We start from the raw sequence: 17,211 nt of genomic DNA on the forward strand, positions 1-17,211 counted from the left end.
AGCCGAAAGTTTTGACAGTGAAAATTTATATTTATGAATGTGCGAGAGAAATGTTGATGTTAGTATTTACAAATCAATAAAAACAAATATTATTTATTATCCCTTCACAAGAAGTACGAGACTCGCACGTAGCATGCATATCCATATAGAATAAACGCAATCCGGCCAACAAAAAAAAAATAGAATAAATGCACACTGTCTACTTCGTTTAAATTATTTGAAAACTATGCTCATAATTGACATTAAAAATATTATGTTCATGATCACATAACGAAATAACTTCATCATACATTTAATATTATTTTACTATTTTTAGATTTAATTTCTTATTCTATTAGATGGGCTTATCCCTTCGGTCAAAAAGAAAAAGATGGGCTTATGATTCTTTCATATATATAGTTGTTAGCAATCCTTTAATCACGTAATGTAGGGTTTTCCTATAAATTTAATAAGCATCGCAAAACTCTTCACTCAAAATTTTCTTTGAGCATTGCAAAAAACATCCTATTTTGTGAACATGTTCCAAAAGACAAACATAGTTGTGTTATTTATTACTACCTCTGGTCTTAATTATAAGAGCTAGTTGACAAATTTAATGAAATTAAGGAAAGAAGTTAAGTTAGTTATTTATAACAAATAGGTGGTGTCTTTCCTAAAATATTCTTACTAATTAAATGTATTGATTAGAACTACTATTATTGCAAGGACTATCTTAAAAAAAATACATAAATACAAGAGACAAAGTGGATTGTGGTCTTATATTTAAGACCAAAATAAAAGTCAAGTAAGATCTTATATTAAGAACAGAGGTAGTATATAGCAGTATTATTAAATCACACACAATTTAGCAGAAAATCAATAACATCAAGATGCGAAATATCAGTAATGATTGGTTGAGTTTGGTCTCCAAACAGATGGGTTTGAAAATCGACAGAGCCAAGCAAAATAAATGCTACATCTTCGTTTGATAGAAGCGAACTAAAGGATAACATTGCTCTTGAAATGTCACTTTTAAATGCTCGCAGATAATATGGCCAAAAAAAATTGGAGAAGATAATTCTGACAATTAAAAAAAAAAAAAGGCCAGCAGATAATCGATAAGAACATCTTCCTATTATTTATTGCCGTCCTAGGTCAGGATAGTTAGAACACACAGACTTTTCACACGTATATTTTTTATTTATCTTTTGGTAAAAACCGGGGCATTCACGCGTGTATATATTTATTTATCGTACAAATAAGTATAGTTTTATAATCAAGAAGAAGCTGCGAGCTGGAAGATCTCGCTCCTTCATTTTCGAGAAGCACGGTCACAAATTATAGGTGACACCTTTCGTGTTTACGTCGGTCGTTGAATTATTAATTATTTAAATAAATAAAAATTGTTAAAAATAATCTAACCTAGTTATTGTTGCATATTACTACCTCCAGCTTTTAATATAAGACCTCGTTTGATTTTTATTTTAATCCTAATTATAAAATCCCAATCCACCTTGTCTTTCATATTTATGCATTTTTTCTAAAGTAGTCCTTTAGTAATGATAATTCTAGATAATAAACTTGATTAGTAGGGATGTTTTAGAAAAACAATACCTATTTATTATAAATAACTAACTTAACTTATTTTTTTAATCTCCTCAAATTAGTCAACTAGTTTTCGGATGGAAGGTAGTATTTTCTTTATTACGTTTGCAAAGCAAGCTAGGTAATAAATAATGTCACATGTTAGACTGTTAGAGACACGTATTTGTAGATTTGTTTTTCATTTTTTAAAATGTGTGGATGCGAAGTTGTGGTTTTGATTTGATTAATAAGGTCTTTGGATCTGAGCTTCTCCTTCGCTGAGAAAAATTTAGAAAAAAATTATTGAAATAAAGATAGAAATGAATCAGTTATTAGCTGCTATTCTTCCTGCCTCCGTTGCTTCACCCATTGTTATTCCTCCCAAATCTCTACCTTCGATTTCCCTTGGTTGATCTTCCCTTCGTACCTCTTTCAATTCCATATGTAAAGCTTCCATTTAGAAATCCTCCGCTGCTTTTCGTCTATGTGAGCATACCATTACACGTCCAAAATATTACCGGCAATTTGCAGTTTTCTTGTTGTGCTGAAAATTGTTCGATCTGTTTATTAGGATTGGCGTTGTTTGAGTGAGGATCAGCGGCTCGTGGGTTATAGCAAATAGCTGCCACAGCCACAAGCAGCAGGGGGCGGTGGTAGTGATGGTGGTGATTCTTCTAGGACATGGTGGGGGAGGAGAAGGAGCTGCGTTGATGAAGGGAGCCTGATGATTTTAACATTGTTTGGAAGATAATGCTGTATTTGAAGCAGCCTACAGTCAAGGATATGAGTTTATATTTGGGTTGTGAGCATTATGGCTCCAATTAGGTGATTCTGAATTTTGTAATTGCTTAGCTTTGCATGCCGTTTTGATATTTTCCCTGAGCCAGGGGCTCGGGGATCTGAGTTTTGAAAGAAAAAAGGAAAAAAAAAAAAAAAAGTTATGGGGTCGTCAGAGAACGAGCCTTCTCACTCTCTGTCTGTGGGAGACGAACCCTGTCCTCCAGCACATGCCTGTATGCAGAAATTTAGGCTCTATGAGACTCGATCGGTATGCCTTATCTTGATTGTCTTCTTTTCATTTTTTGGTAATCAAAGTTGTAGGTAAACTGCAATTTTTAGGGAGATCTATTTGATTTTGTCATCATCGTTATTTCACCTGAAATCATTGTGTTGTTTTATGTTTTTCTGCAAAATAGTTTTAAAGCATTGTTCATTTTTTAATTTTCAGAAGTCATTACATTCCCTTAACAGTGATTTTAGGCATGAATATCTCGTTCTGTACCATGGAAAGTTTTGTCATTGTTTTGTCTCCTGCATCTGACCAAATGTAGCACTATAGTAATACTCTCTGTAGATCATATGATTCAATGCACCTTTTATCTTGCTCATGCTAGCATAGTCAATGATGAAACATGCTTTTTGTGGGATCTTAAACGTGCCAGTGTATTTATTCTCCTATCTTCTCCGCACTCACGCATATCATTAATGACTCAACTTGCGGTGTTGAATTTTTCTAGAAAAACCATGTGTCTAGCGGGTGGTCCGATGTATTTCCCTACGTGTACTTTATTACTATCGTACTATATAAAATTTAGTTTGGCAAAGGAGGCAGAACTACTCACCTTCATGATCCTCTTTCATGTTTTGATTGAACTCTAAAAGTTTCCTTACTGGAATTTTGAACGGCTCTCTCTTCTCCAAATGCCTCTGTATGGGCCTTCTGTCTCTTTGCACGTGGAATACCAATGTGCATGATTGAGTGTTGCCTTCCATGAATCTGTGTCTCCACCAGCTCATGTTCATGCTTTAGGTTGTTTGCATTATGAATCATAATGCCACTGTCTTTCGTGCATATTAAGTTGGGTGAACCTGTTTGTCCAATATCATGGTGCAAGATTGGACAGTCAAAAACTGTAATATTTATTTTGTGAAGTATTTTTTACCTTGTGCATTGTTTATTTTCATGTCACAGAACTTTTACATGATAGGAAGGGACAAGAGCAGGACATATTGGAGAGTGCTGAAGATTGACCGTCTAGAGCCTTGTGAGCTAAACCTGTGTGAAGATTCTACAACATATACAGAAGAGCAATGTTCTGACTTGTTGAGGCGGATACATGAAGGGAACAAGTCCACAGGTGGACTGAAATTTGTTACAACTTGTTATGGAATTGTTGGTAAGTTGAGTTATGATGTCTTGCTCAGTTGTTCCTTGATAAGCTATCACTTGTTAACTTATTCAGCTTCTCTGTTCTAGGGTTCATCAAGTTTTTAGGACCATACTACATGCTGCTTATCACAAAAAGAAGGCAAATTGGTGCAATCTGTGGTCACACAGTATATGCCATATCAAAGAGTAGGATGATACCGCTCCCAAATTCTTCAGTTCAATCTAGCATTGCCGATTCTAAAAATGAAAACAGGTTGCTACAAACTCACATGTCTTGCCATTTCTTTTTTAATAGTGAAAGAACTTATGTTAAGGGAAGATCAAAATTCTAAAAGGTAGAAGGAGATAAGAAATGCTCCCAAAAAATGACTAATACCCAAAAAAGGGTACTAAAACCTAAAATTATGCATATCAAGCATAAATTATGTTAAAAATATTAGTCCAAGGGAAGCTTAACATCTCTTTGCAGTTGTTTTGATTCATTCTGAATGCTGATTATCTCTGTTATTGTATTTGACAGTTAAAAAGAGGAAAATCACTTTGGTTGTGTTTCTGCATATATGCATAGCTAATGATCTTCACAATTTCTCAACCTTTGACTGATTTTAAATTAATCCCACTTCATCTTTTTATATGCAAAGATAAGATGAAAATGAGTATTCTCATATTAACAATTGCTTATCTTCTGTTTGGCTGGATCTCATGTTAAAAGGTTCTCAGATTTGTTGATGAATTACTGGTTTTTATTAGAATTTGACAATGATGAGACAAAGTACAACTTAATGAGTAGGCAGTACTATTCTAGATGCTTTGTACTATTTTTCTAGCGGCATGTCAATTTTATTGTTACAAGCTTTGTCAGTTTTGTTTTATTTATATCTTTTTGCATTGGCATTTCAGATACAAGAAGCTCCTATGCATGGTCGACCTTACGAAGGACTTCTTTTTCAGCTACTCATACCACATTATGCGTAGTCTTCAAAACAACTTATGTCGTAATGAGACAGGTCATGTACTTTATGAGACCATGTTTGTTTGGAATGAGTTCTTGACCAGGGGAATCAGGAACCATCTCCAAAATACTCTTTGGACAGTTGCATTAGTGTACGGCTTCTTCAAACAGGTGAGAATGGATGGCTTTTGAGCTCTGACACTGAGTAATGTGATATTCATAATCTTGTTGAAGCAGGAAAAGTGTAATAATTTCTACTTTTTTGGTTATCAATGCGACACATCAAGATGAACTTTCTTCTGGGATTATCATTTTGAATTGCATACTTTATTTTTTCATTGACCAATTGGCTTATTTACTGCTGGATTGAAGTAGTTGCATTGTCATTCCTATATTCAACATCCTATGTTTATTTGGTGGCTGTGTTAGGGCACGTTTACAGTAGCTGGACGGGAGTTCATACTCACCCTCATTTCAAGACGTTCACGCCATTATGCTGGCACAAGGTATGAAATTCCTTCCCAATCTCTCTCTAAGCAGTTCAAGTTCATTTTCCTGTTATCCGTTATGCTCTATGTTGTCTGCTAATATGATTTTGTGGTGCATATGCTTCAGTTGATTAATGATTATGCAGCTGCCCAAAGAGTCCTAGTGTTTGAAGTAGCCCCTCTGATGATTTATCTTTTTTTGTTGAGGATGCTCAGTCCTTGTATTCCTATCATATTTTAAATTGCTAGTTGTGCTTGTTTAACTTTGTTTGAATACAGAACAAGCATGACACTTGAAATCAGTTTCTATTTTTTGTTCAGATTGATTTTTCTATGTTAAGAATAATTTTTCTTTCTAGATTTTGACTCTATAAGTTTGTTTTGAGCGCTGACAACTGACGTCATTTGAAAGGATGACAAAAACAGAAGGTTTGCCTCGGGTGAAAAATTGGGCTCAGTTCTATAAGTGTTTTCTTTAATCTCTCTCTTGGGTGAAAAGTCAGCTAAGCAGATATCAGAGTATTCTTGAGAAAAAACTAAAAGAAAATCAAGTATAGTAAATTAAAGAAAATCAAGTATAGTGTGTTGTCTTCATGGTTCATGAATAACTCTTTTAGATAATAGATACAATGCCTGTATTAGCAAAGTACTCTTGTCCTCTACAAATATAACACCTCAAACTTTCAATGTAAAGATTGTGATCCTTGTTTTAATATTTATTATTTAAGTCTTAATTTGACCTAATAAAGACAGTGCATACATATTTGGAGTTTCATGTCTGAAATTGCCAGCTTCACTTGGTTATTTTATGCAGGTATTTGAGGCGAGGTGTTAATGAGAAGGGCAGAGTAGCTAATGATGTTGAGACAGAACAAATTGTGTTTGAGGATGTTCCTGAAGGTCTTCCTGCCCAAATAACTTCTGTTGTCCAGAACCGTGGTTCAATCCCTCTTTTCTGGTCGCAGGAGACTTCACGCTTAAATCTTAAACCTGATATTATATGTATGTCTTCTGTAACTATTCTGGAGTTATTTTATGTCTTGTCCTTTCTACTTTGTTGAGCATCAGTTCATGGGTGTCTATTTGTCTGCCCATTGAGTCAGTTCTTCTTTTGCAGTGTCAAAGAAAGATCAGAATTACCAAGCCACTAGGCTGCACTTTGAAAATCTTGTCAAGAGATATGGGAATCCCATAATAATTTTGAACTTAATAAAGGTAATGTTCCTTTTCTAGAAGGAAATGGTTTTTTTTCCCTAATTTATTTGACATGTCACTGTATTATTCCCTCAAGATGAAATTTTCTTCTATATTGGTTATCAACTCATCATCTTATGTGCAGAAGTTGTTGACACGTATTATGATATCTTGGACTGTTTTCCTCATGACAGAGTGCAATTTCTGGTCATGGGATGTCCCGTCTAACATTTATACGTTTCATTTTTATAAGAATCTTTGTTGATTGATATTTGCATATTTTATCCAACAGACCCATGAAAAGAAGCCTCGTGAGTCCATACTCCGTTCAGAGTTTGCTAATGCGATTGATTTCATCAACAAAGATTTATCTGAGGAGAACCGGCTTAGATTCCTTCACTGGGATCTGCACAAACACTTTCAGAGGTAGGTGTCTTATATATATATAAATATATATATGTATGTATTGATCATCCTCAGGAAAATTGTGTGCACTCTAAGGTAGTTGATTCAAAACTATTTTTCCTTTCTCCTCCCAGCAAATCTGCAAATGTCCTGCTACTTCTGGGCAAAGTGGCTGCATATGCATTGACATTAACAGGTTTTCTTTATTGCCAAGTGACACCTACGTTGGTACCTGAGGAATCTTTAAGATGCCCATCTGTAGAGTAAGTTCATCATGTGGTTACAATGACTTCTTTCACACCATTTCTAAGATTTTCTTTATCTAGACTTGAACTTGTAAAACGGCTTTAGATAAGAGCAATTTGATGAATTTGTTCACTGAACTTGAGCAATCTTAATAATAAGTAATGTTTGACGAAGGTTTAGTACCTCAAGTTTTTGTCATTGTTGTGTCTTGTTTACTGATTTTAACGTTTGCATCCAGCAAAATTGATATGGGAAGCTCTTCACCAAGACTTATTGACAATTATAATGAGGATGCTGGTAATTTAGAGAGAAAACCTAGTGAAGAAAATAATGTTGCTAACGGAAATCATTCTATCAAAGCCCCCATGTTTCAGAGGGGGGTGCTGAGAACCAATTGCATAGACTGCTTAGACCGCACAAATGTTGCACAATATGCATATGGGTTGGCTGCTCTCGGCCACCAACTCCATGCTCTGGGAATTATTGACAACCCAAAAATTGACCTTAATGACCCGGTAGCTGATGATTTGATGGCGTTTTATGAGCGTATGGGTGACACACTTGCACATCAGTATGGTGGTTCTGCAGCGCACAACAAGGTGATCTTACAATAGCTTCAGTTCTACATTATTTTATTTTCATAATTACCTGTGTCATCTATGCGGTGACCTTTAAACTTGTTGATTTGGTAAAGGAATTTTGTTTCTTGGGGATAAATGAAGGAAATTGTAGCAGAAGAAAGAAAGGGATATAAAAAGAAGAAGTTCTCCTTATTCATCTCCAATTGAATTTATATAGGGATTAACCATATTTCTTAACTAATTATGTTGCATAAGATTGATGCTTTAGTTGTATTAGCTTTCTTGGTACTTTGGCAGTGGGTTTATGCAGGTTTGTTTCATTATCATTTCTAAGAATGTTAGCACTTTGTCCGAGTTACTCCCAGAGACAACAAATAGTTTTCATGAGGACAAGGCGACCTCACTTGCAGTGGCCAATTTTGGTTTTCTTTTGTTTCTTGTTTCTCATTCCTGATACCACTTCACATTTTAATGGGCAGAGTGGCAGTGGTGAAGGGGTTTTCATATTGAGAGTTGTGATTAAATTGGTTTCCACGTTCTTGTCTGTCATGCCTTTTTACCTTTTAGTGGGCAGAGTAGTGTGGGTAACGGAGACTTTTTGTCGAGCATTTGTTTAGAATAGGTTTGCATATTCTTGTTCGTTATACCAATTTGCTATTTTATAGGCTGACAAGCTGTAGTTGTGGGGTTTGTTGAGAATTGTGATTGAATTAGCTTGCACATTCTTTCGTGCCTTGCCATTTTACCATTTAGTGGGAAGAGTGGAGTGGTCATGGGGTCCTATTGTTGAAAACTATTGATTTGGCTTGCATGTTGTTACAATAAAGTAGCAATTTGACTTGTAATAATTTTTTTTTTCTTTTTTCGCCTTATAGATATTCTCCGAGAGGAGGGGCCAGTGGAGAGCTGCAACACAATCTCAAGAGTTTTTTAGGACTCTTCAACGCTATTACAGCAATGCATACATGGATTCTGAGAAGCAAGATGCAATCAATGTGTATGTGTGAAGTCATTTTGTCCTTTAATTTCTATGGTGCCTCCTTGTATTGTTTTCAAAGCTTGGATTTATTTACGACATGTCTCTCATCTAGTTTGTTCTCTTTTTCCTTTCCTCTCTGTCTCTTTTGTTTTTAAAATATGGAAATCAAAGAGAAGAAAAAAAACATATTAGAAGGAAAAAATAAGTGGGAGGCTTGAAATGCATATGCGCAGATGTTAATTCAATTTGCAAGTGAGAATTTCCAAGTACAAAACAGCTATGAAGATATATTTCTGAGGGTTTTATTTGGAAGCAACTGCAGCCAGTAGGATGATATGATAGGTCTATTTTTTAAATACTAAAACTACTTCCTACTGTTCAGGTCTATTCTTTATCCTTACATCATTAAAAACTACCAATACCCCACACACACACACACACACAGCTATGCAAGAGCAAAATAGGGATTAAACGATTTTGATACAAGAGCTTTTCACTCTCTACTTGTTTGCCAAGCCACAAAATAGTCTTTTCCAAGTAAGTGTACGGACGGACAACTTCTTCAGCATCGTGCTTCAATCAAAGGCACTCAAGGATGGCGGTAGTTTGTCAATGCCATTAAAGCTTTTCCCCTCCTTGTTCCTGGTAACACGTCTGCAATTAATCAAATCATGAGAAATTGCTCCTATTTTTGCCATCGTCATCTGTAAATTGCAAGACCAACAATTTTGTTGATGTCTGTTCTCAAACCTTCAAAAATCCATCTCTCAAGTCTCAACTTCCCTATAGATCTCTGCTCAGAAGAATTTTCAAATGATCTTGGACGAACATGTAGTCTAACTATTTACAATGACGGAGAAAGTGGCTGTCAAAAATCCATCTCTCAGAATCTCCCATTTCGTTCTCTGATATCTTTTGCACTCTGCCTGGATCTTAATGGGTGGCTCTTGAGTCATTGTAGTGTCAAACATTAGCAGCTAATAATTTTGTGATGTAATTTTTTTCCTTTGGTTTGGGGGTAAAGTTGTCTGTACACAAACCATAAGATGACTCGTCTGTTTTGTTGATACAGATTCCTGGGACACTTTCAGCCGCAACAGGGTAAGCCTGCTCTGTGGGAGTTAGATTCAGATCAGCACTATGATGCTGGGAAACAAGGAGATGAAGATGGAAGGTAATCATACTATCTTGGCTGCATCTGGTGAGGTAGTTAACAGTGACTTATATTATGGACTTGCTCAAGACATCATGATGACATGAAGCATATATATAAAAATTGCTTGTCAATGCAACTTGCACAGTAACATTAAAATTTGGTATTTAAGGTTATTTTTCAAGAGATCCTTGTCAGATGGGAGCATTCTTCGTGGCAGTTCTACATCTATGTCAACTCCAGCTTCCAAGCAGGAAAATTTCTCTAGACCAATTTTGCCTGACGGATCAGAAGGAAGCAAGGCTCATTCTGAGTCTTCTCCTGAAATAACTTCTGAGAGTGACATAGCCTTTTCAAGGTCTGCCTCTATTATTGCATACGCAAATTTGTAGTTCTTGTTGAAGCATACTTGATGAGATAAAAATATCCATTTTATTTTCTGTCATTTTTACTCTAGTTATTATATTGTACAGAATTTGATGTCATCTTGTAGCAGACCTTTCTGGATGAGAACACTAGGCAAGTAACTATAGTAATAGTCATTCTGAAAATATTTTTAGGAGGGTGTGGAAACCTGGTTTACGATAAAAAGTCCTCTTTTTAATATCCTCTGCTGTGATTATGTGTTCAATTGCCCAATAACAAAATATGTGATTAGTGATCAAAATGGTTAGTCACCTTGTATACCATGCTAATACAAGTTAGAAACTTAACAGGGCCCACTTGCATGGTGACACATACTGCTGCTTCATTTTGTCCATCTAATCAGTTTGTGATTTGTTCTGCTATTGCGTGTATCTGTGTAGGTATACTCCTTCAATGCCTCAGAGGCAGTTTTTTGGAGGCATGCAAAAAGAGCGCTGCCTTGAAAGTGAGCATATTTACTATTCTGAGCATGGGGATTCCTTGAGTTGCTCCAACTTTGTTGACCTGGATTGGCTATCTTCTTCAGGAAATTCGTGCGAGGAAGATCTGTATGAGAGGTGAGTAATATAATTGAAAATGATAGCTATTCATGGGCATCTGTGTTTTGCAATTATGAGGTGCTTGGCTTGAACCGCACCTCATGTATTCCTAAGTGTCCCCATGTTATATATAAAGACCTACATGTATGACTGCAGATCTTCGATTACCAACTCCCCAGTAGCTGGGCGTTCGTCAGAAAATGTCAATGGAATGATGGGAGAAGCAACTCCATCCTCCAGTGAATATGGTTCCAACATGAAGGTACCACTCCTATCTAGTGCAATATTTGTACGGACAGCTCCTAAATTTTTCCGAGATAGTTATTGTGCCAGTTACACAGCAGATCTTCCTAGTCTTCATGAGTCTGCGTTCACTCCGCATTATTTAAATTCTTATGGCTTGGGTTTTGGATTATTTGTTCCAGTGAGTTTTTTTTTTTTTTGGGGGGGGGGGGGGTTCTTTGATCACTATTTTTGAGATGTGCCTAAGGTTTATGCTTATATCATGCACGAAGCACGTACATATTCCCCAACAGTCGAAGTCTTTCTTGATGACTTGGTCTTTCTATGAAAAGCTAACTTCGCTTAATGTTCTCAGGGAAGGGAGCACGCTCGAGAGTTATCCTATGGTAATTCACGGTCCAATGGTGCTGAGGAATTTCCAGATAGTTTTGTACAGTGGGTGACTTATGGACAGACCCTTTGCCATTGAATTTTTTGGCACGATGATCATTTGCACTAATATATAATCTACACCTAGTTGACTTGGGTTTGATCAGAAGAGGCTACTAAGTAGAAAATAGAGACACTTTATGGTGAGGGAGCGGTTATCGCCTAAGCAAGGAAAGAAAAACAGAGGCATTCGTGGGCTTCTCTGTGACTGTAAGATGCTGGTCCAAGAAGAAATCCTCCAGGCTCATAGTCCATTGACTTGCCGCATTAACTCTATTTGTGAAAATCTCAATTTAAATATGAAAACATGGTAGAGCAGAGTAAATAGCAAGGGGTTGTAAAAATTCTCTCCTTTTTTTCTTTGCTGGAGGTCATTGTTTGCACTTTTGTAAATATAAATCATGCCCGTTGGAGCTCTTACTTTTTAGATTTGCAGATGATTCTTTTAAATAATATTACTTTTTGTAGCTGCTCTTTGGGTTTGACCTATTGCAGTGATCGTTGAGCTCTTTCTAGCTTAATAGTTGGGGTGATCAATTCCTCTAAGCTCTCTGTGTGGCTATATGAAGTAATGAAGGACAATTTAATTTGCTTAAATGGATTTTTAAAAAATGTTGCTGAGGTGTGATATGTCGGACCTTACCGTCAAACATTGAGAATGTACCTATGTCCGGGGGTTTTTCTTCAGTGGATGATGGAATCGCATCGTGCTAACAAGGGAAAGATGAGGAAAAATATCATTTTTGTCTTCTAATTATTTATTTTTGTTTTGGAAAATGAAGAAGCTTTTTACTTAGAAAAGAAATAATTTATCTTGAAAGTACCATATAAATAGAAAAGCATCAAAGGCTAATTTTCTTATTCTTTGCATTTCTTTTATTGTGTTAAAACATATAAATGGAGACGTATCAACTAACAATTGTATTATATCGTTCGTCTTTATAAGAACGAAATACCTATTTTTAACCAAGAAAAGTTGACCAAGTTGATATATTTTCATGAAGGGCATAACTGAAATATTGTAATAAATGTTTTAGACAGAGGCTAGTTACCTTTTTTACACTCCCATAGCTTAAGATGGCTAGGACTATTTATAAAATGATATTTGACCACATTGCTTATAATTGCCTTCGAAGCATATGCACTATTTCATGACATCCTATGCAAATTTCTCGATCTCCTCACAGCATTACCATAACTCGGATTGAGTGCATCCACAAACAAGATTTGCCACTAGGGAAACTACTAACTTAGACATGACCACCGTTGAACGAACCATTCTTAAGTACAATAATCCATTAGTACAGCAGCTTAAATTAATTCTCGATCACTGACAAAAAGCTGTCCTCTATAATCAAACTGAAGCATCTGAAAGGAAAAGCGACAGGAAGAAGTAGCCTCAGATAATCTCATTCAAAAATCTTCATCCGGAAAGTAAATCAGGAGGCATCCAGAGAGAGTAGCAGGCACAAGAGAAGGCAAAAGGAACCCAAAACCCCCGAAAACTGATCAATAGAGTTTAATGTGTCACTGGGCGGATCCAGAGATATGTCAGCCCAGAATAGGGAAAATACGCGTAATTTGCTCCAATGGCACGCTGTCTGCAGCATTTTTCTTCGATGCTGGGTCATTGAATTCATTTCTTGGTAGGACAATGAGTTGACCTTTGCCATGGCCTTTCTCAATGACCCAACCACTGTTAGCTACTTGGTGTTCAAGGAATTTGTCCAAGGCCAAGCCTTCTATGTTGATGGCCTGCGAGAGTTATTGACACAATTAATTATTTTATACCTGAGACTAATGAGAAAATCATGGCATCTTTCATGCTCAAATAAGGAATCTAAGTCAGGAAAACACAAAATTTAGACACAACCCTGCGGCCTCCCCCCACTATTACATTCGGTTTTGATCATGTGCTTTTGCTAACAAGGAGAAAAATGAATATGCACCACATTCAATACAAGTGACTCAAAAGCAAAAATCAACTAAGCCAGGTGACAGCAACTAGTAGCAAGGAAAAAGCAAATTCCAATAATTAATAAATTAAAGGCTCAAATGGGCAGATTATAACCCACCTCAGCCAGCACAGATCTAGGAACCTTTTGGTAAGTTAACGAGAGCACATGAATTGCATAACCTTGAATTGCTTGCTCAAAACCTGCAATCGATAGCTTCTCAGACTGGTGCATAAGCATATGTATAAATGAAAAAGCAGAAGCTAGAAGGCTCTATCAGTTTCAAGTGTCAACACCAAAAAACCAAATTATCTTTTCATCCGTCACAGTGTCTCATCACCTGGCACAGCTTCAACTATATGACGATTCTTTGCTGCTTCATCCCAAAACTGGCGAAATCTTCCTGTCTGGTGAATGAAGAAATAGATTAATACTTAAGTTTTGGGTAGACGACTGGATAATGAGACCCAATGCATACCTCCAAATAGTGTGATAAAACAATCAATGTCTTGAATTGCTCCTCCATTTGCTAAGAATCATAATAAACAAACATTAGAACAAACTATTCCGTGACCCTGACAAGAACAAAGAAAAGAATGATTTGAAAGAAAAATACCACACGTTCTGGAATCAAAAAGAGACAAAGGCTGAAGTCCGGAGCTGGCATTGCCATGAGGGCCTGCTCAATAGAAGAAAGTAAAACATCAGCCCTGTATTCAATCCACTGATCATACGTGCTCCTTTTCATAAAAAGCAAAATACAGCCATAAATTGCTTAATCAGACCTTGACCAATATGCGGGCTACAATCTGAGAACTCATTCTCTCTGGTTCAAACTGTAATGATAGAAAAACTTATTAGTAACCTACTCAGCATTCTGTCAGTGTGAGCAAACAGTGGTCTTACAGCCAAAACTGAAAGAGAAAACAAGAAGGTAGAATAGCTACAATAATTGCTAATTACAAAGGAAAAGAAAGTTTGATGATAAAGAATGAGACCTCCTCCTAGGGAAACAGAAGTGCCTGCCTATTCCTTTCATTAGGATGCATGCAAAATACCTGATAGAGGCGAAGAAGGCATAGATTTGCATCCAAGCTGTACGTTTGTGATGAAACCTGGTTTAGAAAATAAACAGAATGTAAAAGAAAATTTGTTTAGTCGGCATACAGACGTACAGCTAGCAAGATACACGTTCAAAATAGTCCTACAAACTACCGGTTAGAGTGTAAACTGGTGGGAAGGGAAAATGGAGGTAACTGTTTAGACGTATTACAATTTGTTCATCGTACAGATGAGGTGAAAATTATGTCCTAAACTTAAGGGAAAATGTCAAATCAACGGTCCAAAAGAATACGTACACATCACACATTTTAAGTTGATGGCTGTTATAGAAATATATGAAATTGTATATGTCTTCCATGCATTTGCCTAGCGCAGCAGAGCTATTGCAGTATAAGAGATCTTACCATGTATATGTCTATAGAGAGAGAGGGAAATGAAAACAAAAGTACATGTACATGTCTATAGAGAGAGAGGGAAATGAAAACAAAAATAAAGTGATCCCTTCCATTTTATTTTCACTATAAACAATCAAGAGAAATTAAAGAAAAAAAAAATTGAGCCGTAGCATAATGACAACTGTAAAATATTACAAAATTTCATACTCCTCCATTTTGTACCTTATTCTCAAATTACCTGCCAATCACATTCTCAATAGTATGGGGGACTGAGAAGAACGACATCATCAAAGAATAGTTGGAAATACATGCTTAGTTAAAAATAATGGGAAAAAATTAAAAGGTGTTTCTCCCCACTAATGCCGTGAATGAAAATCATGGATAATGCTGCCGTTGTGCATGCCAAGACCACACTATTTTCTGAACTGACAAACTACTTAAAACTTTCATATGCTTCCAAGCCCCTAGATTCATTTTGCTGCTATGACTGGATTGCTTGTTTCGTAAATACACGACATCTCCCCGTTCTCCTATGGAAATAGGAAGAATACCATATAAAACAAGGAGGGGAAGACGCATAACATCTACGTACGTGATCAAGAGTAATGGATTTCAACACATGAATTCAACAATCACGCGGACAAAACAGTCATGAGATACACAGGAATACCCATAAAAGTATATATAGAAATTTCAATCTCTATTAATCAAGACCCAGTTAAAGAGGACAAACGTAAGAATAACAGAAATCAAAAACTAAAAATTTGTCGAGTACCTGCTCGTTGACATGGTTTTCGAGATCGGGAAGGATGTCAGGATTATAGCGATTAACGGCGACAAGCTGCTCCGCGTATCCCACCTGTTGCTGTTGCTGCTTCGGCACCTCTCTTTCTCTCCCCATTTCTCTTTCCCCCTGTGGCCCTGTCGCTCTCTTTTTCGGTGTCTCCTTTGTTTCGCTGCTATCAGCACCACCAGTGAACAATTGTGAGGGAAGCCCTAGCTGGTAACGAGATTACGCTTCCAAGCTCGGAATATTATTATTATTTATTTAGTGAAAATATACTTTTAATCCTTTGATTTAATTTTATGCTAAATTTTAACATTGATTTAGAGTTTTTTTCAATAATAATAAATTATTTTTATATAAAAATTTGTTGTTGGAGAAGATAAAAATTTTACGATTGAAGTCAAATAATAAATAAAAAGGTGCATAATTATGTTGAGTAAAAAAAAAATTACGAGAAAATAGCAAAATTTTAAACCTATAAGAAGTGTATTTTTTCTATAAAATTTCAGGCTTTATTGTATTATAATGACTCAAATGTTTTTTTTTTTTTTTGGGTTTGCCATCAACTCGAATGAATTGAATAGTGCGCCTCTTTAAGCCTTTAATTAATAGGTAGACTACTGCTTTTGGTGGGGGAAAAAACAGAGATAGACTACTACTAAGTATTAGTATTATGTTAACATATTAATATTGATTAATATGGATGAAAACCGAAGGCAAAAAAAAACTCATGAAGCCCCTATTCCTATTTTTTTCTTTTTAACTGAAATTGGTCCTCTGAACTCTTTTTTTCCCCCCCCCAGTTTACCGGAGCTTTGCCTTGACTATGTCCGGATCCGACCCGCGTCGCACACCTGGGTATGGTGGGTGAATCTCCCAGCGGGAGTTTTCTGCATTCATAAGGAATCGAACTCAAGAGTTCGCTTAAGTAGAACCGAGCCGCTTACCACTCGAACCAACCCTTGTTAGTCTTTGAACTCTTAAGGGAACCCAAACTAGGCAATGCAGTATATCCTATTTCTTCTGCTCCAAATGGCCAACCAAAATGGGCCAAGCCCAAATAATCTGTTGGGCCCTTTTCCTTCAAAAGTCCTACTCACTATTTAAACAAAACAGGTTTTTAAGCTGACCAAAAAAGATCAGACCAAGTTTTCGTCCTGAGGGTTTCACATGGGGAGGGGAATGATTTTGTATTTTCTTGTTTACACGGTAAATTAAACATATACTACCTCTGATCCTTAATATAAGAGCTAATTAATTAATTTAAGTAAATTAAAAATTTTATTAAATTAGTTATTTATAATAAATAGATGTTATCTTTCCTCGAATACATTTGCTAATCATGTGTATTAGTTAAAACTACCATTTGATGGATCTTTAATATATGAAACTACTTTAAGGACTATTTTAAAAAAATAAATAAATATGATAAACAAAATAAATTTGGGTCCTATATTTAGAACTAACTTGAAAGTCCAACTAGTTATTGTATTAAGGATAAAGGTAGCTTATCTTTGCCTTTACTATTCAGTAATATTTTTTTATTACTCATTTTAATATAAAATAATGATACTCCTCCTCCGTCTCTAATGTAAGGCTGATTGATGAATTAATGTTGATCATATGTGTAAAATGTATTTCACA

At 36.0% G+C, this 17,211-nt stretch overlaps 2 protein-coding genes across 3 annotated transcripts; one reads left to right on the forward strand and one right to left on the reverse strand.

Moving 5' to 3' along the window:
* Window positions 1-2,001: 2,001 nt before the first annotated feature.
* LOC114751335 (phosphoinositide phosphatase SAC3) lies at window positions 2,002-11,842 on the forward strand. 2 transcript variants are annotated; one of them, XM_028940015.1, is made up of 17 exons: window positions 2,002-2,611; window positions 3,536-3,740; window positions 3,821-3,986; window positions 4,634-4,856; window positions 5,115-5,191; window positions 5,988-6,175; window positions 6,291-6,388; window positions 6,660-6,793; window positions 6,907-7,035; window positions 7,257-7,617; window positions 8,475-8,596; window positions 9,651-9,752; window positions 9,904-10,089; window positions 10,538-10,602; window positions 10,684-10,714; window positions 10,853-10,958; window positions 11,295-11,842. In XM_028940015.1, exons 1-17 carry the CDS (start codon window positions 2,504-2,506, stop codon window positions 11,406-11,408), a joined length of 2,415 nt encoding a protein of 804 aa, XP_028795848.1. In that variant the 5' UTR covers window positions 2,002-2,503; the 3' UTR covers window positions 11,409-11,842. The 2 variants fall into 2 exon arrangements, with proteins under 2 accessions (XP_028795848.1, XP_028795847.1); XM_028940014.1 differs by having other exon boundaries at window positions 2,007-2,611; window positions 10,538-10,714.
* Window positions 11,843-12,897: 1,055 nt separating this feature from the next.
* Window positions 12,898-15,755, reverse strand: LOC114751334 (eukaryotic translation initiation factor 3 subunit K-like). Its single transcript, XM_028940013.1, has 8 exons — window positions 15,556-15,755; window positions 14,382-14,438; window positions 14,109-14,159; window positions 13,940-14,002; window positions 13,802-13,852; window positions 13,664-13,730; window positions 13,444-13,526; window positions 12,898-13,123 (listed from the first exon to the last, which is right to left on the reverse strand). The coding sequence occupies exons 1-8, from the start codon at window positions 15,679-15,681 to the stop codon at window positions 12,920-12,922; spliced, it is 702 nt and encodes a 233-aa protein (XP_028795846.1). The 5' UTR covers window positions 15,682-15,755; the 3' UTR covers window positions 12,898-12,919.
* Window positions 15,756-17,211: the final 1,456 nt, after the last annotated feature.

The sequence above is a fragment of the Neltuma alba genome, unplaced genomic scaffold, assembly GCF_004799145.2.
Source record: "Neltuma alba isolate B1F8T4 unplaced genomic scaffold, ASM479914v2 tig00006865_pilon, whole genome shotgun sequence".
Classification (NCBI taxonomy): Eukaryota; Viridiplantae; Streptophyta; class Magnoliopsida; order Fabales; family Fabaceae; genus Neltuma; species Neltuma alba.